This window comes from Trichosurus vulpecula, chromosome 6 (genome assembly GCF_011100635.1).
Source record: "Trichosurus vulpecula isolate mTriVul1 chromosome 6, mTriVul1.pri, whole genome shotgun sequence".
NCBI lineage: Eukaryota > Metazoa > Chordata > Mammalia > Diprotodontia > Phalangeridae > Trichosurus > Trichosurus vulpecula.
The window spans coordinates 284,959,920-284,986,822 of NC_050578.1; the positions used below are offsets into that span (position 1 = coordinate 284,959,920).

General features: G+C 43.3%; 1 protein-coding gene and 2 non-coding genes across 3 annotated transcripts in view; 1 reads left to right on the forward strand and 2 right to left on the reverse strand.

Moving 5' to 3' along the window:
• Positions 1 to 16,158: 16,158 nt before the first annotated feature.
• TRNAL-CAA lies at positions 16,159 to 16,269 on the reverse strand. Its single transcript has 2 exons — positions 16,232 to 16,269; positions 16,159 to 16,204 (listed from the first exon to the last, which is right to left on the reverse strand). It is a non-coding gene; the product is annotated as a tRNA-Leu (tRNA).
• A 621-nt stretch (positions 16,270 to 16,890) lies between these two features.
• The window catches only part of FSIP2 (fibrous sheath interacting protein 2), a gene marked incomplete at its 5' end in the record, with an annotated part of 166,517 nt that continues 156,504 nt past the window's right edge, over positions 16,891 to 26,903 (reverse strand). Inside the window, one exon of the mRNA XM_036765339.1 lies at positions 16,891 to 17,368. Coding sequence (XP_036621234.1) covers positions 16,891 to 17,368 — 478 coding nt within the window. The remainder of the gene's footprint in view (positions 17,369 to 26,903) is intronic.
• TRNAR-ACG lies at positions 17,372 to 17,444 on the forward strand. Its single transcript has one exon. It is a non-coding gene; the product is annotated as a tRNA-Arg (tRNA).

Consider the following 26,903-nt stretch of genomic DNA (forward strand, 5'->3'; position numbering starts at 1 on the left):
TTATTTTTAGTTTACCACACACGGTTCTACATAATTTTGAGTTCCAGATTTTCTCTCCTCCCTCCCCTCTCCCTCCCCAAGACGGCCTGGAATCTCATATAACTACCATGTATAACTTCGCATTGAATTAATTTATACACTAGTCAAGTTGTGGAAAAGAATTATGACCAATGGAATGAATCATGAGAAAGAAGAGACAGAACCAAAAAAAAAAAAAACAAACCCAAAAACAAAAAAAAAAGAGAAGCAAAAAAGGCGAGCATGTAGTGCGCCTCCATCTGTATTCAAACTTCACAGTTCTTTCTCTGGATGAAGATAGCATTCTCCATCGTGAGTCCCCTGGAGTTGTCCTTGTACCTTACGTTGCTGAGAAGAGCGAAGTATGTCAGGGTTGGTCCTCACGGAATCCATATATCTATGGTTGTGTACAATGTTCTCCTGGCTCTGCTCTGCTCACTCAGCATTATGTCGTGTAGGTTTTTCCAGGTTGTTACGAAGTCCGTATCATCCCCATTTCTTATGGCACAATAGTATTCCATTACGTTCATATACCACAGCTTGTTCAGCCATTCCCCAATTGATGGACATCCCTTTGTTTTCCAATTCCTGGCTACCACAAAAAGAGCTGCTATAAATATCCTTGTACATATGGGTCCTTTTCCCGCTTGTGTGATTTCTTTGGGATACAACCCTAGAAGTGGTATTGCTGGGTCAAAGGGTATGAACATTTTTATAGCCCTTTGGGCATAGTTCCAAATTGCTCTCCAAAATGGCTGGATCAGCTCACAACTCCACCAGCAATGTAACAATGTTCCAATTTCCCCACATCCTTTCCAGCATTTATCATTTTCCTGTTTTGTTATTTTAGCCAATCTGACAGGAGAGATGTGGTATCTAAGAGTTGTTTTGATTTGCATTTCTCTAATCAGTAGTGATCCAGAGCATTTTTTCATATGCCTATAGATAGCATTAATTTCTTCCTCTGAAAACTGCCTGTTCATATCCTTTGACCATTTCTCAATTGGGGAATGGCTTGTGTTCCTATATATTTGGCTCCGTTCCCTGTATATTTTAGAAATGAGGCCTTTATCAGAGATACTAGTTGCAAAGATTTTCTCCCAATTTTCTGCTTCCCTCGTAATTTTTGTTGTGTTGGCTTTTTTGGTACAAAAACATTTCAATTTGACATAATCAAAATTATCCATTTTGCATTTTGTAATGCTCTCTATCTCTTGTTGGGTCATGAATTCTTTTCCATAAATCTGATAAGTAGACTATTCCTTGATTTCCCAAATTACTTATAGTATCAGCTTTTATTCCTAAATCATGAACCCATTTTGACTTTATTTTGGTATATGGTGTAAGATACTGGTCTATGCCCAGTTTCTGCCCTACCATTTTCCAATTTTCCCAACAGTTTTTGTGACATAATGAATTATTAGCCCAGAAGCTGGTCTCTTTGGGTTTATCAAAGAGTAGATTGCTAAACTTGTTGATTTCTCCTACTTGTGTACCTATCCTATTCCACTGATCCACACCCCTGTTTCTTAACCAGCACCAGGCAGTTTTGATGACTGCTGCTGTGTAATACAGTTTAATATCTGGTATCGCTAGGCCACCTTCTCTAGCATTTCTTTTCATTAATACCCTATATATTCTAGACCTCTTGTTTTTCCAGATGAATTTTGTTATTATTTTGTCCAGCTCAGTAAAATAATTTTTTGGTAGTTCGATTGGTATGGCACTGAATAGATAGATTAATTTAGGTAAAATTGTCATTTTTATTATATTAGCTTGGCTTAACCATGAGCAACTGATATTTTTCCATTTATTTAGATCTGATTTTATTCGCGTGAAAAGTGTGTCATAGTTATGTTCATATAGGCCCTGGGTTTGTCTTGGCAAATAGACTCCCAAATATTTTATAGTGCCTTCAGTAACTTTGAATGGAATTTCTCTTTCTATCTCTTGCTGTTGGGCTTTGTCAGTAATGTATAGGAATGCTGAGGATTTATGTGGGTTTATTTGATATCCTGCAACTTTGCTAAAGGTGTTTATTATTTCAAGTAGTTTTTTACTTGATTCTCTAGGATTCTCTAAATAAATCATCACATCATCTGCAAAAAGTGATAATTTAGTTTCTTCTTTTCCTATTCTAATTCCTTCAATTTCTTTTTCTCCTCTTATTGCTACAGCTAAAGTTTCTAGTACCAAATTGAATAATAGGGGTGATAATAGACATCCTTGTTTCATCCTTGATCTTATTGGGAATGCATCTAGCTTATCGCCATTACAAATCATGCTTGTCGATGGTTTTAGGTAGATGCTATTTATAATTTTAAGGAAGGTTCCACTTATTCCTATGCTTTCTAGTGTTTTTAATAGGAATGGGTGTTGTACTTTGTCAAAGGCTTTTTCTGCATCTATTGAGATGATCATATGGTTTCTGCTGGTTTTGTTGTTGATATGGTCAATTATGCTAATAGTTTTCCTAATATTGAACCAGCCTTGCATTCCTGGAATAAATCCTACCTGGTCATGGTGTATTATTCTTGTGATGAGTTGCTGCAATCTTTTTGCTAATATTTTATTTAAAATTTTTGCATCAACATTCATTAGAGAAATTGGCCTATAATTTTCTTTCTCTGTTTTGACTCTACCTGGTTTGGGTATTAGTACCATATTTGTGTCATAAAAAGAATTTGGTAGGACTCTTTCTTCACCTATTTTCCCAAATAGTCTACAAAGTATTGGAATTAGTTGTTCTTTAAATGTTTGATAGAATTCACATGTAAAACCATCTGGCCCTGGAGATTTTTTCCTAGGGAGTTCATTGATGGCATGCTCAATTTCTTTTTCTGAGATGGGGTTATTAAGAAATTTCACTTCCTTTTCTGTTAGCCTGGGCAGTTTATGTTTTTGTAGATATTCATCCATATCTCTAAGGTTGTCAAATTTATGGGCATACAGTTGGGCAAAATAATTCCTAATTATTGTTTTGATTTCGTCTTCATTAGAGGTGACCTCACCCTTTTCATTTTTGATACTGGTAATTTGATTTTCTTCTTCCTTTTTTTTAATCAAATTGGCCAAAAGTTTATCAATTTTATTGTTTTTTTTCACAAAACCAGCTCTTTGTTTTATTTATTAATTCAATAGTTTTCTTGGTTTCAATTTTATTAATCTCTCCTTTGATTTTCAGTATTTCTAATTTGATATTTAATTGGGGGTTTTCAATTTGCTCTTTTTCTAGCTTTTTCAGCTGTATGCCCAGATCATTGATCTCCTTTTCCCCTATTTTATTCATGTAGGCATTTAGGGATATAAAACTTCCCCTAAGAACTGCTTTTGCTGCATCCCAAAAGTTTTGGTATGTTGTTTCATTATTGTCATTCTCTTGAATGAAGTTATTAACTGTTTCTCTAAATTGTTCTTTGGCCCACTCATTCTTTAAAATTAAATTATTTAGCTTCCAATTAGTTTTTAGCTTATTTTTCCATGGTTCTTTATTAAAAATGATTCTTATTGCATCATGATCTGAAACGGATGCTTTGACTACTTCTGCTTTTCTGCACTGGATTGTGAGGTTTTTGTGCCCTAGTACATGGTCAATTTTTGAGTATGTGCCATGTACTTTTGATAAGAAAGTATGTTCCTTTTTATCCCCATTCAGTTTTCTCCAGAGGTCTATCATATGTGCCTTTTCTAAAATTCTGTTTACCTCCTTAACTTATTTCTTATTTATTTTGAGGTTAGATTTATCAAGTTCAGAAAAGGGGAGGTTGAGGTCTCCCAATATTATAGTTTTGTTGTCTATTTCTTCCTGTAACTCCCTTAACCTCTCCTCTAAGAATTTGTATGCCTTACCAGTTGGTGCATATATGTTAAGCAATGATATTGCTTCATTGTTTATGGTGCCTTTTAGCAGGATATAATGTCCTTCCTTATCTCTTTTAATTAAATCTATCTTTACTTTTGCTTTTTCTGAGATTATGATTGCTACACCTGCTTTTTTTACTTTATCTGAGGCCCAATGTATTTTACTTCAGCCTTTTACCTTTACCCTATGAGTATCCCCCTGTTTCAAATGCGTTTCTTGTAAACAGCATATTGTAGGATTATGGTTTTTAATCCATTCTGCTATCTGCTTCTGTTTTATGAGAATGTTCAACCCCTGCACATTCAGAGTTATGATTTCTATCTGTGTCTTTTTCTCCATCCTAATTCCCCCTGTTTATGCTTTTATTTCTCCCTTTCTCCTTCTCCTCCTCAACAAAGTTTTGCTTTTGACCGCCGCCTTCCTCAGTTTACCCTCCCTCTTTATTCCCCTCCCTTATCTTACCATTTCCCACTTGCTACTTCTCCCCTCCCTTCTGACCACCCCCCTCCCTTTTTCCCCCCTTCCCCTCCTACTTCCCGTAGGACAAGTTAGATTTCTAAACTTATCAGGGTATGTTATTCCCTTCTTGAACTATGTCAGATGACAGTAAAGCTCAAATACTGCTCTTCTCCCTCCCTTCTTTCCCTCTACTATAATATGTTTTTGTGCCACTTCATTTGGTGTAATTTACCCTTTTCTACTCCCTCCTTACCGCTTCTCTCATAGCCCTCCCTTTATATCTCTTACTTATATTTTATATCTTTACATCAGTTAATTTATACAGGCATTCACAACCTATGTATATCCCTTTCAATTGTCATAATAGCTGTACCATTCTCAAGACTGACATATATATATATATATACATATATACATATAAAACACACATAAGATGATATAATCCCACATAAAGATGTAAACAACCTGCCCTTATTGGTTAATAAGGTTTGTGGGGTTTTTCCCCCTGGTTACCTTTTTATGTCTCCCTTGAGTTTTGTATTTGGAGATCAAATTTTCCATTGAGTTCTGGCCTTTTCATCAGGAAGGTCTGGAATTCCCTTATTTCATTGAATGTCCATTGCCTTGCCTGAAAAATTATGCTTAGTTTTGCTGGGTAGTTGATCCTTGGTTGTAGTCCCAGCTCCTTTGCCCTTCGGAATATCATATTCCAATTTCTCCTGTCTTTTAATGTGGAAGCTGAGAGATCCTGCGTGATCCTGATGGTAGTTCCATGATATTTGAATTGCTTCTTTTTGGCTGCTTGCAGTATTTTCTCCTTGAGTTTATAGTTCTGAAATTTGGCTATAATATTTCTTGGTGTTTTCAGTTTGGGATCTCTTTCAGGGGGTGATCGGTGAATTCTTTCAATGACTATTTTGCCCTCTGGTTCTAGGACCTCTGGGCATTTGTCTTTGATAATTTCTTCGAAGATACTGTCAAAGCTCTTTTTTTCATCGTGGATTTCCGGTAGACCAATAACTCTTAAACTGTCTCTCTTGGATCTATTTTCCAGGTCAGTTGTTTTGCCAATCAGATATTTCACATTTTTTTCTATTTTTTCATTCTTTACATTTTGTTTTACTACTTCTTGATGCCTCATAGATTCATTAGCTTCCATTTGCTCAACTCTAATTTTTAATGAGTTAGTGTTTTCATTTTGCTTTTGAGTCTCCTTTTCCAGTTGGTTGATTTTGCCTCTCAGGGTGTCATTTTCTCTCTCTAGATTCTGAATCTCTGTAGCCATTTCGCCAATCTTATTCTTTAGGGACTTTTCCATTTTTTCCATGTTTTCTTTTACCTCCCTAATTTGGTTTTTAAAATCCTCCTTTAGCTCTTCCAGCAATGCTTTTTGGACTGGAGACCAGTTCACATTGCCTTTTGAGGTATCAGACATGTCTATAGTGTCATTACTGTCCTTTTCCATATTGGTATTTTGATCCTGCCTGTCTCCATAAAAAGAATCTATTGTCCTCGGGTTTTTTGTGTTCTTCTTCATGTTTGTTGTTTTGCCTTTTCCTGGCTTTTCAACAAGTTTCTGTCTATGGGGCTCAGGACTCTCTGTCCCAGTTTTCTTATTCTGGCGATTGTGAGTCTAGAATTATAACCTTCAGTTTCCTGAGGTGTGGGGGAGGGGTCTGGCTCCCTAGCGTCTCACTCCCTATGGGTGCTCTCCAGCACTTGCTTTTCAGCAATGGTCTCAGCTGTTTGTTGTTTGAGCTGATGTCTGGCACTTCCCCTGGGGGAGCAAGATTACGTCTGGGCCCCTGGCGTTGACCCCTGCCGACTCTGCCCCTCTGGGACTGATGAACTTCTACTATTTGACCAATGAAGTCCCACTACTTTCTGCTCAGTTCCAGCGTTCTTTTTTTTTTTCCCTGAGGAATTCTCTGGGTGGGGAGGGGAGGCATTATAGCCATTTACCTGGACATTATGCCTCCCGGAAGTTCAAGAATCCGCGTTTCATTCCTTTGGGCTGCAAGCCTCAGGAGTAGGTGTTTCACGGTTGGTGGCGTTGTGCTGCCTCTCCTCGCTTCCACAGACTGCCGTCCTGTGTTGGGTGGCCTGGGGATCTCCGCCGGTTTCGGGCACCCAGCTTTCTCCCAGCCTGTCTCCCACATGGATTTCCCAGCCAGCCGCCTCCTCTTTGGTCTGGAGCAGCTCCTCACCGAGCACTCTCCAAGCCTACAGGTTCGTGCCTTCGGCCTTTCAGACTCTCCTGGCTTGGAAATTTGCCCCACGCAGACTGCTCACGGTTTCTGACTCTCTGAAATCTGCTCAAATTCACTTTTTTATAGGAATCTGACAGACCTTGTGAGAGAGCTCCGGTAAGACGCTGCCTTCATGCGGCCATCTTGGCTCCCGAGTTAGTCTATTTTTTAAGGTGTTATTTTCTTCAGTATATTTTTCAGTATTTTTTTTGGGTCTCCTTTAGCAAGTCATTGACTTGTTTTTCATGGTTTTCTTGCATCACTCTCATTTCTTTTCCCAGTTTTTCCTCTGTTTCTCTAACTTGCTTTTCCAAATCCTTTTTGAGCTCTTCCATGGCCTGAGACCAGTTCATGTTTTTCTTGGAGGCTTTTGTTGTAGGCTATTTGACTTTGTTCACTTCTTCTGGCTGTATGTTTTGGTCTTCTTTGTCACCAAAGAAAGATTCCAAAGTCTGAGACTGAATCTGGGTGCGTTTTTGGGGCCTGGTCATGTTCCCAGCCAACTTACTTGACCCTTGAGTTTTTCAGCGGGATATGACTGCTTGTAGAGTAAAGAGTACTATGTTCCAAGCTTGGGGGGATGTGCTGTTGATTTCAGAGCTATTACAGCCAGCTCTGCCACACCAGCATCCCTCCTTCCCCAAGAACCCACAACCCGGACTGGACTTAGATCTTCAGCAGGCTGTGCACTTCTGCTCTGATCCGCCACTTAATTCCTCCCACCAGGTGGGCCTGGGGCCTGAAGCAACTGCAGCTGTAGTTCTGTAGCTGCCCCACCTCGGCTGCCCCTGGGGTGGTGGCTGAACTGGAACTCTATCACCTTGTCCCCAGCAGCTTTTCCCACTAACCTTCTCTGTTGTCTTTGGTGTTTGTGGGTTGAGAAGTCTGGTAATTGCCGCAGCTCACTGATTCAGGGCACTAGGGCACACTCTGCCCGGCTCCTGGTCTGGTTGGTCCATGCCACCCACGCTGGGCTCTGCTCCGCTCTGCTCTGCTATGCTCCCAGCTCTGTGTGTGAAAGACCTCATCCAGCGACCATCTGAGCTGTCCTGGGCTGGAGCCCTGCTTCCCTCTCCTATTTTGTGGGTTCTTCAGTTCCAGAATTGGTTCAGAGCCATTTTTTATAGGTTTTTGGAGGGACTTCGTGGGGAGCTCACGCAAGTCCCTGATTTCCCGCCTCCATCTATGGAAAGGGTTCTTATAGAAGGTGGGATTTTAGTTAGGTATTAAAGGAAGACAGGAAAACCAGGAGACAGAGTTGAGAGGTCAGGGAAAATGCCAAGGACTGGGGTCTGTCAAGTAGGATGAACATAAAGGAGGTTGATTTTTACTGGATTTAAGAGTTGGTAGAGGGTGGAAGGTGTAAGAAGACAGGAAAGTTAGGAAGGGCCCAGATAGTGAAGGACTTTACAAGCCAAACAGATGATTATATGTTTGATCCTGGAGGTTACACTGGAGCAGCCACTGGAGTTCCTAAGGGGGGGTGGTGGTGTGTGACATGATCAGATTTACACTTTAGGAAAATCACTTTGTTTTTTATGGATTGGAATGGGGAGACACTGGAGGCAGGTAGATCGTCTCATAGCTATTGCAATTGTCCAGGTGAGGTAATGAGAGTCTCCTTCACAGTGGAGGCAATGCCAAAGGCGAGAATGGGGGCATATTGGAGAGAGCTGCAGAGGTGAAATTGTCAGACTTTGGCAGCAATTTGGATGAGGGGGAGGGGTAAGAGACAGTGAGGAGTCAAGAACAACACCTAGGTTAGGAGCTTGAGGGATGTAAGGGTGGTGTCCCCCTTTATAGTAATAGGGCAGTTTGGAAAAGGAAATGATTTTTGGGGAAAGAGGATGTGTTGAATTTCAGATGTCTACTGGACATGCAGTTGGAGATGTGAGATTGGAGTTCAGCAGAAGGTATATAGAAGTAGATCTGTTAGAATGTCCAGACCGACCCAATTCAGTTCCTCCAGCAGCTTATGGACGTGTTCAGTCCACAGGGATTTCACATTTAGAGAATCATCAGTTAGGTTAGTGCCCAACACCTGCCTGATTCTTAGCACCCTTTCCCTTTTTCCTACCAAGGGAGAAAAAACTTATTAAGCAATGTGCCAAGCATTGTGCTAAGTACTTTATAAATATCTTCTCATTTGATCTTCACAACAACCCTGGGAGGTGGGTGCTGTGGTTACTCCTATTTTACAGATGAGAAAACTGAGGCAGACACAAGGTGACATGACTTGCCCAAGGCCACATAGCTGGTCAATGCCCAAGGCTGGATTTGAACTTGGGTTTTCCTGGGAGCAGGGATGCCTAAGATACAAACCTCACATACAAGCAGAGCCTAAAAGAAAAACAGAGTTTGCTCACAAGATCAATTAGAATTCCTAGAGGAGATGGAGCATGAGTTTTAAAATGGTACTTCAATGAAATGGAAGAGCCACAGAGCAGGGAATTGGGAAGAGAATGAGCAGTCTGACCCAGAAGAAGTAAAACCTCACCCAAGCAGCAGACTTCCTGACACTTAGAATAGGCTGAGGAAGTTAATGACTCCAAGAGACCACAAGAAATACTAAAACAAAGTCAAGAAGCTGAATAAAAAGATAGAAGGTAACTCACCAGACCCCCTGAGGGCCAACTAGATGATGCCATAGTGTACAGAGGGCTGACCTTGGATTCAGGAAGACTCCTCTTGCTGAATTCAAATCTGTCTTCAGACACTCACCAGTTATATGACCCTGGGTGAGTCACCTGTTTGCCTCAGTTTCCTCATCTGTAAAATGAGTTAGAGAAGGAAATGGTGAACCTCTCCAATATCTTGGCCAAGAAAACCCCAAATGGGGTCACCAAGAGTGAGATGAGACTGAACACAGTTAGAATTAATTACCTGAAAGCCTTGACCAAAGAAAGATCCTGGACACCAGATCTCAAGAAATCACGAAAGAAAACTGCCCAGATCTCTTAGAACCAAAGGCAAAGTGAGAAAAAAAAAGAATCCACCAGTAAATAAGTAACCCATTGAAAGAAACCTCAGGGCTTGGAATAGATGGCTGAATGTGGCAAAAAATTACCTGGCTTTCCCAGATTCCCCCCCCCCCCCATAACTTAAAATAATGCTTCAAAGTGAATTTTAGAAATAATTAAAAGGCAGGGTAGAGTAGTTGTCCAGCCTAAGACAACTTGTAAGGTTGTTAGGAAAGACCTGACCTCTTAGGGTGGTGGTCTGGCTTGATGGAAGTGCAAATACCTCTAGACAGATAGCATTGAGTCCATAAACAGCTTTGGGTGAGAAGAAGGAGCACAGGCTTGTGAGTGGAGTCTCCCAGAGGGGTGTGGGTCCTACTGGCTGTGGTCACTTGAAGGAGAGCAGAGTCCCTGGTTTCAGTTCCAGGGCACACGGGCTACATGAGGTTTGCAGATGCCTGAGGAGAAAGAGTGGCCATGGTGGTAGTGATTCTGGGGGCCCTGGTCAAGACTCAGAGGTAGAGAGGAGTACCTGAGGTCACTCATAGATCAAGGTGTGAGTGGGAGGAGCAATGATCACACTTGGCCTTGTATCATAACACGTTGGAAGAACCAAAGAGTCAAAGACCTTCAGATAGAGTCCTGAAAACAACAGTTTGAAAAACCTGAAACCTGAGACATTATTCCCCATGCACTGGGAGCAGAACCTGACCCTAACATAAAGTTAACAGTAAAGAAATAGAGTGTTTAAAAAAGAGCAAACAGCAGAAAAAGAACTCAACCATAGATATTTACTATGGTGATAGAGAAGATCAGGGATCAAACTCAGAAAAATATAATGAAGTTAAAACAACTACTAAAAGTTCAAAGAAAAATGTAAAATGGTCGCAAGTACAAAAAGAGTTTTTAGAACTTAAAAAGGACTTTAAAAATCAAATAAGAGAAGTTGAGGAAAAATTGGTGGGAAAATGAGTAATACAAGGAAATCAAGAAAAGAAAGCCAACCAATTGAAAAAAGAGATACAAAAACTTGCAGAAGAAAATAACTCTTAAAAAAATTAGAATCTGAAAAAGAAACTCTAATGACTTTATAAGACACCAAGAAATAAAATAAAATCAAAAGAATGACACCATACTTCAAGAAATTATTAAGGAAAATTGTCCTGATGTTTTAGAATTAGAGAAAAAATAGAAATTGAAAAAATCCATGGATCATGGCCTGAAAAAGGTCTCCAGATGAAAACTTACAGGAACATTATAGTTAAGTTTCACAGCTCCCAGATTAAGGAGTAAATATTACAAGCAACTAGAAAGAAACGATTTACATATTGTGGAGCTAAAGTTAGGATAGCACAAGATTTAGCAGCTTCTATATTAAAAGACCAAAGGGCATGGAATGTGATATTCCAAAGAGCAAAGAAGCTGGATTTGCAACCAAGAAAAACTTACCCAGCAAAGCTGAGTGTAATCCTGCAAAGGAATTTTTAAATGTGTTTTTTGTAAACAACAATATGTTGTTTACAAGAAACACACTTAAAAATGAGATGCATACAAAGAGTAAGAATAAAAGACCAGAATAGAATTTATTATGCTTTGGCTGATGTTAAAAAACAAACAAACAAGCAAACCAGGTAGCAATCATGATCTCAGACAAAATTAAAGCTAAAATAGATTTAATTAAAAGAAATAAACAGGGAAACTACATTAGTAATATCAGCACTAAACCTATATGCACTAAATGCTATAGCATCCAAATTTGTAAAAGAAAACATAAATAAACTACAGATTGACATAGATAGCAAAACTATAATAGTGGGGAACTTCAACCTTCCTCTCTCAGAACTAGATAAATACAGCACAAAATAAAGAAGAAAGAAGTTAAGGGTATTAATAGAATCTTCTATAAGATAGATATAATAGACATCTGGAGAGAATATACCTTTTTTCTCATCAGTACATGGAACTTTACAAAAATATGGTAGGCCATAAAAACTTTATAGTTAAATGTAGAAGAACAGAAATATTAAATACATCTTTTCCAAATCATAATGCAATACCAGGGATTCAACTAAAAAGTGAGTTTAAACAATTAATACTTTTGGTAAAGTAGCAGGATATAAAATAAACCCGCACAAACTGTCAGCATTTCTATATATCACAAACAAAACCCTGCAAGAAGAGGTAATAAGAGATACCCCACTTAAAATAGCCACAGACAGCATAAAATACCTGGGAATATACCTGCGAAGACAAACCCAGAACTACATGAACATAATTATAAAACACTTTTTATGCAAATAAAGTCAGATTTAAATAATTGGAGAAATATTGATTGCTCATGGGTGAGCAGAAGCAATATAATAAAATGGCAATTCTGTCTAATCTACTAATTTAATGCCACCCCAATTAAATTGCCAAAAGTACTTTACTGAGCTAGAAAAAATAAAAACAGAATTCATTTGGAATAACAAAAGATCAAGAATATCAAAGGTATTAAAGAAAAAAAAATTTAAAGGAAGGAGGTTTAGCATCATAAGGCAGCAATTATCAAAACTATCTGGTACTGGCTGAAAAAAAATAGAAAGGTGGATCAGTGGAACAGAGTAGACATACAATACACAGTAGTAATTGATTATAGTAATCTAGTGTTCGATAAATGTAAAGATTTTAGCTTTTGGGATAAGAATTCTTTATTTGGTAAAAATTGTTGCTAAGCTTGGAAAACAGTCTGGCAGAAACTAGGTATAGACCAGTATCTTACACCATTTACCAAGATAAGGTCAAAATGGGTCCATGACCTAGGCATAAAGGGAGATACCATAAGTAAATTAGAAGAACATGGACAATATTACTCATCATATTTATGGATAGAAAATTTTATGAATAAAGAAGAGATAGAGAGCAGCATGAGATTTACATTACATTAAGTTAAAAAGGTTTTGTTCAAATAAAACCAATGTAGCCAAGTTAAGAAGCAAAGCAGAAAGTTGGGGAAAATGTTTATAGCCAGTTTCTCAGATAAAGGTCTCATATCTCAAATGTATAGTGAACTAAGTCATACTTATGAGAATATGAGTCATTTCCCCATGGAAAAGGGTATGAACAGGCAGTTTTTGGAAGAAGAAATCAAAGGTATACATAGTAATATGAAAAAATGCTCTAAATAATTATTAATTAGGGGCAGGTAGGTGGCACAGTGGGTAGAACACTGGCCCTGGAGTCAGGAGGACCTGAGTTCAAATCTGACTTCAGAAACTTGACACACTTACTACCTCTGTGACCTTGGGCAAATCACTTAACCCCAATCGCCTTCCCTTCTGCCCTCAAAAAAAAATTGTTGATTAGAGAAATGCAAATTAAAACAACTCTAAAACAGCAACCACCTCACACTTATCAGATTGGTTAAAATTATTGAAAACGAAAATGAAAAGTTGGAGGGCATGTGGAAAAATTGGGACACTAATACAGCATCGGTGGAACTGTGAACTGATTCAACCATTTTGGAGAGCAATCTGGAATTATGTCCAAAGAGTTATAAAACTGTGTATACCCTTTGACCCAGCATACCACTATTAGGTCTCTTCCCAAGGTGAATGGGAAAAAGGAAAAGAACCTATATGTTCTAAAATTTTGTTAGCAGCTCCCTTTGTGGTGGCAAAGAACTAGAAATTGAGGGATGTCCATCAATTGGGGAATGGCTGAACAAGTTGTGTTATGTGATCATGACGGAGTACTACTGTCCTATGAGAAATAATGAGTGGGATGATTTTATGGAAAAAAAATAAGGAAAGATTTGTATAAAACAATCAAGAGAAAAATGAGCAGAACCAAGAGAATATTGTATACAGTAACATGTTTGAAGAATAATTGTGCATGGTTAAGTTATTCAGAGTGTTATAATCAAATCAAGTTTAAAGGACTTATGAAAGAAGATGCTATTCACCTCCAGAGAAAGAACTGGTATATGGGAGTATGTACTGTTTAGTTTTACACATATCTGTGTCAAATGGTGGCCTCTTCTAGTATGGGATAGGGAGGGAGGGAGAGAGACAGCTCAATCTCAAAATGTAACAATTTTTTTTTTAAACCAGAGAAAGAAATAAAGAAACCTCCACAGAAAAGGAAAATGATAAATACTAGAGATGTGGAAAACTTGGATCACTAATGCATGGTTGCTGGAGTTGTGAAGTGGTCCAACCATTCTGGAGAGCAATTTGGAACTATGCCCAAAGGGCTATTAAACTGTGCCTACCCTTTGGCCCAGCAATACCATTACTAGGTTCATCCCCCAAAACAGATCAAAGAAAAAGGACTCACATTTGCAAAAATATTTATAGCAGCTCTTTTTCTGGTGGTAAAAAAAAAAAAAGGAAAATTGAGAGGATGACCATGAATTTGAGAATGGCTAAACAAATTGTGGTATGTGACCATGATGGAGTACGATTGTGCTATAAGAAATAAGGAAGAGAATGGGTTCAGAAAAACCTGGGAAGACTTATATGAGCTAATGTAAAGTGAATTGAGTAGAATCAGGAGAACATTGTACACAGTAACAGCAATATTATAACGATGATCATCTGTGAGAGACTTAGTTACTCTGGTCAAGACAATGATCCAAGACAATTTTAAGGGACCATGATGAAAAATGCTGCCCACCTCCAGAGAGAGAAGTTAGGAACTCTGAATGCAGATTGAAGTGTACACTTAAAAAAAGCATCTTTATTTTCTTGGGGGTTTTTTTTTTTTTGGTTCCAGCATGGATAATATGGCAATATGTTTTGCTCACATGATTGACTAATATCATATTGTTTGCCTTCTCAAGAAGGGGGGAAAGACGGGAGAATTTGGAACTCTTTTTTTAAAAAACGAATGTTAAGTTTTTTACATGTAATTGAGAAATATTTGACAAAATAAATTAAAATATATTAAATGGGAAAAAGATAGAAGCTTCGAAATGAAAATTTACAGGAACATAATTGACAAAATCCAGAGCTTGCAGGTGAAAGAGAAAATACTTTAAGCCGCTGTGCCAGCCCTGGAGTCAGGAAGACTTGAGTTCAAATTTGACGTCAAACGCTTACTAGTTGAGCCACCTTAGGCAGGTCACTTTACCTCTCTGCCTCAGGTTCCCCATTTGGAAAATGGGGATAATAACAGCACCTACCTCCCAAGGTTGTTTTGAGGATCAAATGAAATATTATTTAGAAAGTGCCTGGCACACAGTAGGTGCTTAATGAAGGCTTATTCTCTTCCCCAGTAAAAAAGGAATTTAAGTCCGCAGGAGCCACAGTCAGATCCCACAAGATTTAGCGGTTGCCGTTGGATTGGAAAGATGGAATACGGTTCTCCAAAAGGCAAAAGACAGACCTTAAAACCCCAAAATGACACCCAGAAAAACTGAGTACAATCCTACGTGGGGGTAGGGGCGGGAAATGGGCTTTTAATGAAATTTGAGACTTTCGAGTCCTAATGCAAGAGGCTAGAGCAGTGGAGAAACTGAAAGGTAAGCGGGATCAAAGAGAGATCCAAGATAAATAGAAGGAAAGGACCTTACGAGAATGAAGTGCTACATTCTGATGGGGGCAGACGAATAGCTTCAAGTTTCCCCCCAAAAAAACAGTGATGTCAGCAGGGGTCGTAGAGGGACCCTAATTTGATGGAGAGCTTGGGGTTGATTTTTCGATCTTAAAAAGAGAAAGAAAAAAGGAAGAGGTAGAGCAAACTAGGAGGGAGGGGTTAAGAACTGGGGAGACGTCATCTCACATAATTGGGGGATGTAAACAGAAATACAAATGAGGAAGGGGTGAGAGGAAGAGTGTCTCGAAAGAGGCCCACTTCTAACTGATGTGGAGGGAGGGCAGCAGAACCTCACCCTTAATGCGCCTCCTACTCGAGCCCTAATTGTGCGGTAACAGCAAGGAAGACTCAAGGACAGTGAGCAACCCCCGGACCCAGTATTTAGAATATGAGAAAGGCTCCTTCCTTCCTTCCTTCCCACCCCACTCTTTCCGCGACCACACCGCGACCGCCTCGCCTTCACCATCACCTACAATGATGGGCAATGATGGGTTGTGGGAGACCGAAAAAGTCTCTCTCTGCCTTGGGCCCCAGTCCCTGGAGCTCCCAGGAAGTCCTCACGCCGAGATGGCTTCAAGGTTCGGATTCACAACCCTCCAAGGTTTACTGGGATGGACGAGCGACACGCTTGTCCCCATGACAACAAAGGAGCCAACTCTCCATTAGTCTGCTGGGTGAGGTAAGAGCGCTTTCGAAGTAGTGGTGCGGCGAGGTTGAGGCCTGGCGCGGGGTGGGGGGCCTGTCGGAGCTCAAGCCCCTAGGACCCTAGGAGGCACCCCTTCGGGCTGGAGCCGGAAGTGGGGACAGGGGGTGTGACTGGTCTTTCCGGAGGCCAGAGGAAATTCGCTGGAGCTGTGCACAGAGACCCCACCTCGGGACTGTTTGGTGCGCCGCCGAGGTTCTCGCGGCAAAGGGCTGGGACTCCGAGCGGCCGCCCCAGCGCACGGAGGGTGGCTTGAGGCTATCCAGAGCTGGAAGGGGCACGAAGCAGGGCCGGTATGCCGTGTCAGGCCCCGCACCAAAAATAAACAACTGTCAGAAGTGGGATTCGAACCCACGCCTCCATACGGAGACCAGAATACTCCCTCACACAGGGAAAGCTCACGCTTGAGTCTGGCGCCTTAGACCACTCGGCCATCCTGACAGCTGACGTCTTCTCTTTTCACAGGGCCTCTGTCTTGTCCTCGGTCTCCCGTGCGCCGGTGTTCGCGGCCTTCCCGAGTCCCCCGATCTCCCTCCCCGTTACCTCCCGCGGTTGTGGCTTTGTCCTCGCTCTGGGCCCACTAGGGACGCACTTCTCACTGCTCTCCCCAGACGGAAGAGAAGTTCCGAGAGGCCAGACTTGTGTCTGCTCCCAATGAGGGGCCTGGCACACAGTAGGCGCTTACTAAGCCATGGCACGAAGTGCCATGAGCTTGCAAAGGAGACACAGCGATGGAAATAGAGGGAAGGGGCGAGAAAAAGACAGTGAGCCCAGGGGTCCCAGAGAAGAGGAGGAGGCGTGTGGTTCCCGCTCAGCCTTGACAAGCCTCACGGCCTGGCGGCCTGGCAGCCTGGCTATCCTGGAGGCCCTGGCGGCCCGTCTTGGGGGCTCAGGGCATTTTAAAGCGTCAAAACCAAAATCGGAATAAATCAGCCCCAAGGAAAGAAGAGTCTCCGAGGCACGGAGCGGGAAGGAGGCAGGCGCGGTCTCCCAGCACCGCCTGCCCCTGCCCCGCCGCCGCGGCCTGTCTGGCCATGGATGGCCTTCTGGGCTCTCAGGGGTTCAGGTCTGCGCGGCGGTGGGCAGATAGGGAAGGCTCCGATGGGGCCCCCGCTCATCGGAGCCCCTCGGGGACCCCTCGGGGCAGCTGGGTGTGGGCTCCGAGTCGAGGAGCCAGAGGCTAGGCGGGACCCACGAGAGTCCTGATCCAAGGTGGCTCAAGGCGTCGTCCAGCGGCCCATGAGACCCCACAGCTGAGTCTGATAAGGAGGAGGGGGATGGGGGACTGGCCAGGGGCGGGGTCCCGATCCAGTAGATGCGGGTCCTGCAGCCTCTGGGCAAGATCGTGGATTGGACGGGGAGCCTCGCATCAGAGGAGTCTGAAGGGGACAAGAGCCTGAGCCTGGACGCGGGGCCCTGATCGTGGTGCGGACGCAGCTTTCTGCGGGGCTTGGTCTGCGGTCTGGGGCTGGTAGAACCACTGGGCCCAATGCCCCAGAGTTTGCATTGTGGGGCACCATCATGAGACGCTGAGAAGTGTCTAGGGCCAGTGGCGCAATGGAGAACGCGTCTGACTACGGATCAGGAGATTCCAGGTTCGACTCCTGGCTGGCTCGGCTGTTGAGATTCGTTTTTCTCTTTTAATTTTTCCACCTCCGTCATTCGTTCGTTCGTTCGTTCGTTTGCTCACTCCCTCCTAACCCTAAATGCGCACCCTCCTTTGTTCATTCAGTCATTTTTCTGACGGAGGAAGTATTTCCTGAAACAGTAAGCATTTGTTGAGCTCTTGCTACTTGGCAAGCCCCTAGCTAAGCTTGTTGGGACTTAAAGGTGTCATTTGCACAACAGTCAATTGTCCCAGGTGTCCTTAAGGTTCCCTCTCCGAACTTTTCCACCACCTGTTCCTTCTGCGCCCTGAACTTGAAGTCGTGGAAAGGTACGGAACTGAACCTGACTGGGCCTCTCTTCTGTCCAGGAGGACAGGGCAGCCTTTGGAGCACGAGCTGGAGCTGTCCAGCTTCAGTGAGGGCACCCCCTTCATGCCTGGGTTGCTTTAAAACAAAAATGGGAAAATAACAGCTAGTAAGCATTTATGAAACGTCTACTGTGGACCAGGCACTGTGCTAAACACTGGCGACTCTCCCAACCCTCGAGAGCTCCCAATCTAATGAGGGAGAAGACAGGAAAACACTTATGTACAAATAAACTTTAGCAGGAGAAATTGGAAATAATGAACAGAGGAAAAGCAGCAAGGACAGCAAAGATTTCCTGCAGCAGGTGGGATTTGAGCTCAGATCTGAAGGCAGCCAGGGGTAGCCAGGAGGAAGAGATGAGGAGCAGGCACGGGGGCGGGGAGGGGGGACGGGGAAGGGGCCAGCCAGAGCAAGAGAGCAAGAGGGTTTGGTTTGAGGAATTGCCAGGAGGCCAATGTCACTGGATGGAGGAATGAGGTAGGAAAAGAGTTGTATGGGGCCAGGTTATTGAGGGCTTGAATGCCAGAGAATTTTGTGTTTGATCCTAGATGCAATCAGGGGCCACTGAAGCTTATTGAGTAGGCAGTGATATGGTCAGATCTGTGTTTTAGGAAATTCCCTTTGGTGGCTGAATGGAGGGTGGAGTGAAGTGGGGAGAGACTGAGGCAGGCAGACCTATCAGCAGCAACTGCAGTGATCCAGTCATGAAATCATGAGGGTCTGCACCAGGGCCATGTCAGTGTCAGAGAAGACAAAAGGAGGTTCATTCAAGAGATGGTACAAAGATGAAATTGACAGGCCTTGGTGCCAGATTGGATATGGGGAGGGATGAAGGCCAAGGAGGAGTCCGGGATGGTGGCTGGGTTGTAGGACTGGGAGGATGGAAGTGCCCTAGACTGTACTAGGTAAGGTAGGAAGAAAGGTGGGATGAAGGGTTTGAGGTTTGAAAAGATAATGACTTCCATTTTGGACATGTTGAGTCTAAGACATTTATTTGGAGATCCAGTTTGAGATGTCTAATAGGCAGGTGGAGATGACAGAGGTGGAGGTCAGCAGAGGGATTAGGACCAGAGAGGTAGATTGGAGAATCATCAGCATAGAGATAACTCTATAGCAGGAGTGGGGAGTCCACAACCTCTAGGTCCTCTAGTGCTGCCCTTTGACTGAATCTAAACATCACTGAACAAATTCCCTTAATAAAAGGATTTGTTCTGTAAAAGTTGGACTCCATCAAAAGGATACACCCAAGGACCTAAAAGGTCACATGTGGCCTGGAGGTGGAAGGTTCCCCACCCCTGGTTTAAAGGATCCTATGAGATCACCAAGTGATGTAGTATAGAGGGAGAACAGAAGGTCCAGGGCAGAATCTTTTGGGACACCTGCAGTTGGGTGGCATGACCCAGAGAGATCCAGCAAAGGAGAATGAGAAGAAAGCCTAACAAGGAGGAGGAGAGCCAGGAAAGAAAAGTGCCCTGAAAATTTAGAGAGAAGAGAATGGACTTTCATATCATGACTCTGTATTTGCTTACTTGTGTGCCATATCTAGGCCAATTACCCCATACTATATACATCCAGTCGAACCAATGTTTCCAGGAGTCAGGCCTTAGGTCACAGGGCTATTTCTGGAAGGTGTTTCACCCAAATAGGGCACAAAGAAGCAGGCTTAGGCAGCTAGGTCATGCAGCTGCCTATAGAAGGAGCCAGGCCACATACAGGTCCCAGGGAGTTTGGGCCTAGGTTAGAGGTGATAGGGATAAGACCAGGAGTGTGCTGGAATCTGATTGAACTGGCTTCCAAGAGATGATTGTTCTATTTTCAGTATGAGCATTGACAGGTAAGAAATAGGCAAATAGGACAAATAAGGGCTTGGTTTATTGTTCTGTTGATTGTCCAGATTTAAGAAAGCAATGGAAGGGAATAAACATATTCTCTGTCTGTTTATCTATCTATTTATCTGTCTGTCCATCTGCCTGTCTGTCTGTCTGTATCTGTCCATTCATCTATCTATCTGTCTGTATATATCTGTTGGTCTGTCCGTCCATCTGTCTGTCCGTCTATCTATCTCCTAATCTATTCATCTCCTAATCTATCTCTATTTCACCTACTACATGCCAGGCACTCTGCTAAGAGCTTCACAAATATCTCATTTGATCCTCACACAACCCTATGAGGTAGGTGCTGTTATCCCCATTTTACAGTTGAGAAAGTGAGGCAAGTGTTAAGTGACTTGTCTAGGGTCACACAGCTAGGAAGTGTCTGTGGCTGAATTTGAATCCTCTACCCCACAGCGCTGCTTTAAATGGAAGCATTTCTGATAGAGAAAATCTTACTGATGCAGAGTGAACTCTGTGCCATGGCTTAGGGGAGCCTGATCACAGATCAATCCCAGAGGGGCAGAGCCTTAGGCGTGTGTCATATAGATGTGTCTAGAGACCAAAAATAAATAGAAAGCTCTAATTTTAACTAAGCAATTAGCCACAGATCCATGACAAGGGGACAGAGTGAGGTCAGAGTTTGGGAGTGTCATTTGAGACGTAGAATGCACCTTTGTTTTAATTGCTTATTTGAAAGGTGTTAAGTACACCTGCCTTTCTTGGTATCATGAAGATACCAAGCATGGAGTAGCACATAATAGGTGCTTAATATTTGTTGGCTGGTGTCCCCTTTCTCAGAATTAAGTTGTATGTTGGTTTTTTCCTCTACAAACTGTTAATAGTATTAAGATAGTCTTTGTTCTCTTGGAATGTATAAAAATCTTTCTGTGAATGTTACTCTGGGGAGAAAGATGGTCTAGTCTACATTCTAGCCTCTGGTTGTCCTCGCACACAAAATTTGAATAAAGACTTGCCTTTGATAAATTCAGTGTTGTGACTTTACTTCCTTAATGAATTGGGACTGTTTCCTTAACTTCAGGAACAGAGAGATCCCAGGGACACAGAGCATCTGGAAGATGCACAGCCACTTAGGGAAGCAGTCTAATATGACCCCATGGTTCTGACAGTCTGCTGCTTGGACCACACTTGGCCTGCCTTTGCTAGGGCTTTTTGCTTCTGAGTGTTGACCCAGATAGGCCAGGGGGTGGGTGGGGGCCAGGGCTGGCATGCCTTGTGCTGGGATCTGGAGATGATCCAGAGATAGGCTCTCTCTTGATGGTGACTGACACTTTGCCATAGCTTGGTCCACCCGGGGAGGCTTTATAAATGTCATCTCTAATTAGGCTTGCGTGTCAATTCAGAGAGTTCTAGGAAATGACTCAACCTTTCACAATCATGTTATCAATAGTCATTTGTTCTAAAGGAGGCTGGAGGGATTCTCTCAATCTGTTCTTTTGTGTGTCCCAGGAAAAACTCTCCAGGATGTGGGGAGGGTTCATTGACTAGATTATGAGGCCAAAGAGATATATTCTTTTAGAGATTAGATTTTATTTCTAGACAATGAACAAAAAGCAGAATTAAAAGTTCCCCTTGGGTTTACTGACCACGGGAGCCTAGGAGTCATGGTCACCTGTCTCACTTCCAATCTAGGCCTTGGTTTTGGCCTAGTTTGTTAAGGGAAGCCACCTACATAACTGCAATCCAGGACCCCCAGATCTACCCAGGGAAAAGGCTGCTTCTGGAGGCCCTAAGGTGTGACCCCTGCCCAGATGACTTCAGCGTCATGTCCTCTTCCTCCAATGGCAGTAAGTCTGGAGAGAGCCTTTGTTAAGTGACCAGCACCTTTTTGATCAGTTCCCAGTTCTGGTACCTAATCCAATCCAAGCTGCTCCTCCATGGCTCTAGGAAGAGGAACTTTGTGCACTGTGGGTGGAGGCACATGGACCTTGGCTCAGTTATCCCACTGCTAAGGCTCCAAAGAGATCAAAGGGGAAAAGGAACTAGCCGTACCAAAGTATTTACAGCAGGCTTTGTCATAGTTACCCCAAAATGTAAACTAAGGGGGTGAGACTTCTTGGGGAATGGCTAAACACACTTTGGGATGTGATTGCAATGGAACATTATTGGACTGGAAGGAATTCTCCACTTATATATAGTGAGTGCTTAATATAGTAAATTCTTGCTGACCTGACTTGGCTCGGGGACATTTGGGGCACTCCCTATGTGGGCTCAGTGCTGCACTCTTTGAGCCCACAGAGCGGAGAGCAGCCAGATAATCAGTCACCCTCCTCAGAGTCTCTGTGATGGGAATGTCTGAGAGTCTCTAGCATCTTCACAAGATGCATTTCAAAGCAAGCTACACACTCCTGCTGACAGAGTTCTAAACTTAACCCAGGAGGATGAGATGAAACATTCCTCAAAAAGAGAAAAAAAGGTAAAGAAAGGTCTGGCCTGGCCCCAGAGCCAGACTCTTCCCTCTTGGCCCTCTGGGAAGGTGCTGGGAGGGAACTGGGCTCTGGGACCCTCTTGCAGCACCAGGGCTCCTGAGGCTTCTGAACGGATGACTTCAGGTTGGTCTGGATTGCTTCCTCAATGCTAGTCCTAGCCAATCTGGACTGCCTGACCCACAGAAATAGCAGCCTTGGTCACTTTCAGCCTTAGCCTGGCCATAGCTACTGCCTACTCTTACCCCACCCAATTGTCAAGGGCAAAGTAAAGAAATAATAGGGAGCCCCCTTTCACTCCCCCACAAATTGTCACATTGTCATATCTCACAATTATGTTTCCCTCTACAAGAATTAATAAATTAATTAATAAACGACAAGAAGTAATTTCCCACAGTAAAGAAACACCTTGCAGGCAGTGATAAGGGTGAGGGCACTGGCAGTGGGGGTCAGGGAAGGTTATTCTCTAGGCTTGGCCCCTGAGATGCATGTTCCCTGGCCAGCTCACAAAACTTCCAGTGTGAAGCATCCTCTCTAGATCCAGAAGTTGCTCTGGCTGATGGCTTCTGGGAAGGTTTCTTGGGAAAGGAGGGACTCCTCAGGACCTAGGTGACCAAGTTCCCAGCAAGGAAGTCCACGGTTGTGGTGAGCACTGGGTCTTCCTGGCTCTGGGGGTGAGATACAGGAATGAGGAATCTCATTCCAGGAAACAGAGGAGTGAAAGGATCCTTTCTTAGAGGGCTTATCAGAGGGTGCTTTGTTGTTCTGCCCTGACATGAGGGGGGAGCTGGTAAATATTTAACAACTGGCTGTCTGAAAAAAATGTATGCAGGACACACTTTTAGGTATAATTTGCATTATTAACATTTTTTCTATCACTTATCTAAAAATCAACAAGACAGTCAATCAAGCCCTGCTTTGTAACATTTGCCGATTTTAGAGACATACATGCTCACACAGAAAGCTGAACAATTGTCTGCTATGAGCCAGTAGAAGCTGACTCCAATCCCCCTTTCCCGCTGGACAGGAGGGTGCCCTCACTCTAGATCATCTGGTACATATTCTTCTATGGAGACCTTCTCTGATTTCTCTTTTGCTGCAATGTAGTTAGATGGGTTTCTTTGCTATTTGCTACATGAGTGCATTGTGGAATTGGAATTAATTTGATGGGGAAGGTCAAACCTTGGATATAGAGGTCTCTCCGCTCCAATCACACAGTCATCAAAGCTAGGTGGAACCTGATTCTATTCCCTAGACAAACAATATTTAAGGGAACAGAGAGTTATACTTCTAGCCCAGTATCTCTTCTCTCTGAGCAGAGCAGAGTGGTGGCTTCTAGCCCCAACCTCCTGGTTTATCTCATGGCAGCAATTAAAGTCTCCCTTGGAGAGGGTAGGAGGAGAAGAAGCTAGAGATGTTGATTCTGCCTCTCTTTGAGCCAAACCTTGATGACACTGGTGGGCTCTCTCTACACATGTAGGGCCTACTCTCTAGCCTTACAGAAGTAAAGAAGGGGTCTCAGCTGACTCTGGAAGGTCACTTGAAGGGGAGGCTGAGTGGCCTCTGGGAGGTCCCTCCAAGACTGATATTCTGTGGTCCTGTGGCAGAAATCAAGGTTGAAATTGATGTGACCTCCAAAGATAAGATGAACACAAAGGCCTGGTCATGGGGTTCAGACCCTAGGGATCCCCAGAGACAGCATCCAGTCAGTTGACTCACCCTCCCTTGCTCCAGGCCCCCATGGGGCTATGATTAGGGGCCTGTGCTTTGACCAGCTTCCATATTGGTGCCTAAATGAAAAGGAGGAAGAGCAACCAATCTAGGGTCTCTGCAGAGCAGAGGAGGCATGAACAGCAGAGGACAGGCCATCAGTAGGAAGCTGCTCCCAGTAGGAAGTTAGGAAAGGATGCTGCTTCTTCCTCCCTCCCATGGCCAGATGCCCATCTGGTGGTCAGACTGGTTCATTCTGGTTTGCTTCTGGCCATCTTGACATTTTCTGTCAGCTCCTTTCCTATATATATATATATATATATATATATATATATATATATATATATATATATATATATATATATATATAGATATATAGATATATATCAGGCAGACCCAGGACCAAGATATATATAGATATATAGATATATATATATATATAGATATATATCAGGCAGACCCAGGACCAAGATATTACCAAGATATCACCAAGCAGGACCCTGATACTTCCTGTGTTCGGGTGAGCGCCCAGCTTAGTATCTTGTAGATCTCCTCCGCAGCCTCTCCTGGGAGTGCTGACAAGAAGTGCCTACCCAAAGGCACCACACCGCTGGGGCTCCTGACCCCTGGGTTCTTGGCTACTCTTCCACATCTTTATTCTCATCCACATGACCCAATCCCTGAGCCTTCCCCTGACCCTTCACTTATGGATAGAGCCCATTTAGATGGCTAGAGACCTTGGGGGGGGACACCCTGGAGGAAGTTTCCACATCTCAAGCAGGATTGAATCTGTTTGGTTTCTCTGTAGGGATTGGAAAGGATGGGGCTGATCTCCTTGAACATGTCCTGCCTCTTCCTTGGATACCTGTTGCTCAGCACTTTTGGGGAAGGTAAGTCTCCAGTGTCATGGAGAGGAGACTCCAGTAGAGGGGATCTTGCCCCACAGGTCCTTGGAGGGAGCCTTCTGGGTCCCACCCTTTCCCTTTCAGATTCTGGCTACAAAAACTGTGCATACAACTTGGGAGCATTCCTCCCCACCTTGCTTTGGGGCACTTCTCAGGGACCTAAAAAACTGGTGGTGGAATTGGCTCAAGATTTAGATCATTCTCATTGCTAGTAAATATATTCTGGTCTGTGAAGCCCTCTGACCATGGACCTCTCTGTGTGTCATGAGGAGAGAGAGAGAGAGAGAGAGAGACAGAGAGAGAGAGAGACAGAGAGACAGAAAGACAGAAAGAGTGTGTGAGAGAGAAAAGATAGAGAGAGACAGTAGAGAGAGAGAAAAAGAGAAAGAGAGTGAGAGAGAAAGGAAGAGAGAAAAAGAGACATAAAAAGAGACAGAGAAAGAAAGAGGAGAGAGAAGGAGTGAGTGAAAAAGCAAGAAAGATAGAAAAAGAGGAAGATAGAGAAAAAGAGAGAGACTATGTTCACCTGCAAATGAGATTGGTTGAACAGCTACATGTGCTGGCATCTTGTTCCTCTATGGGTTATGTGCACAGTCATCATCCAGTAAAAGTGAGCTGCCCTTTTCACTGTGTTCTGCATGGTTTCCAAAGGCACACAGCGGATCAGTGAACAGAAGCTATCAGTAGGCAGAGAGCTAATTGAAATAAGCACAGGGGAGGGGGGAGTGGACCTCTCAAGAAATGAGCTACCCAGATGTGGAAATGGCTGTGTCCAAAGGCAGCTTCTCTGCCCAGAGAGCTCACAGCATAACAAAGCTAATGACTTTGGATGATTACTGACCCTGGGTTGGGTACATTACCCTGGGCCTGGATGTTCTCTGACTTCCCTTGCAATTCTCATTTTTGGAGATTCGGTAATTCTCTATTTAAAAAGAGGAGGGCGGAGTGTTGCATGCTCTATCTGAGGCTCCAAGGAGGGAGAGTATAGCACCCTTCCAGGTCACCTGCTCCACCCTGAGACAGGGTTAATTGTTGAAGTTTGTCCTCTTTGCAGCCTCCATCATTCTTGGACCTGCTCTTCTAAGGGTTGAAAGCTTCTCCTGGACATGTGAGGCATGAGCTCATCTTAACACTTTGAGCCATCTGCAGAATTGATAAGCATGCTTTTGATTCCATTATCCAAGTTATTGACAGAAATACTAAATGGCCTGGAGTGACCCTAGCTCCCGGGGACAATGCCTTGGAAGCCTCTGTCCAAAGACAGCTAGAGCATGAGCATTGGTCTGGCCATCTGACTGAGTCTGAATCCACCCTGGAATTAGGGCTGTCAGCACCTCATCTCCTCCATCTCATTCAGAAGAATCACACCAGCAACATTGTCAAATGCTTTGCTAAAGCCAGGCAAGCTCTGTCTGTAATGTCTCCATGTTAACAGAACAGAGAGCCTGGGAGAGAAGGCAATGAGGCCTATTTCTGATGAGGTCAGGCTGTCTCTCTGTAATCACTGCTTCATTTTCCAGATGCTCCCCAATGGTCTCTTTCATAATACATTCAAAAATTATGTCTTAAATTCAGAGAAAGAGGAGTTTTCCTGAAATTTGGAGGCTGAACTTTCCTCCCTGTTTTGAATATTGTACAAAGGAGCTCTGTGTTCCTCGAGCTGTGTTCCTGAAAATTGTTCGATGGGACTGGACTCAAAGCCTCTGCTGGCCGTTCTAGCTCTGGGTTCCTCCGGTTGGGCAATTCCTCATCCTGGCGTCCATGGACATAGATATCTGGCATTTTTTCTCTTCTAGCTGCTGTGGCAAACAAGATGAGTGTCTGGTCCAAGTGCCCTGCAAGCGCCTTACCCTTCGGTGACTACTGCTTTGAGATATTTGAAGACTCTCTGTCTTGGGCAGAAGCTTATGTAAGTTGGTTTGTGGCATGTTGACATTAAGGGGCCAGTGGGCCAGAAGCAGGGCTGAGAGCAATGTGCTTAGCATGGGGCCAGATCAGCCTTCATCTGCTCATGTACCATGCAGAGAGAGCTCAGGAAGGAACAGACATAGGGGAGCACTGAGCAGGAAGGCAGAACAGAGGAAACATGTCAAGACTTGGGTCACACTTGCACCTGCTCCACCCCCTGCAGTCACCAGCTACCATAGGTTCAAGGAGATTTTGTGGGTC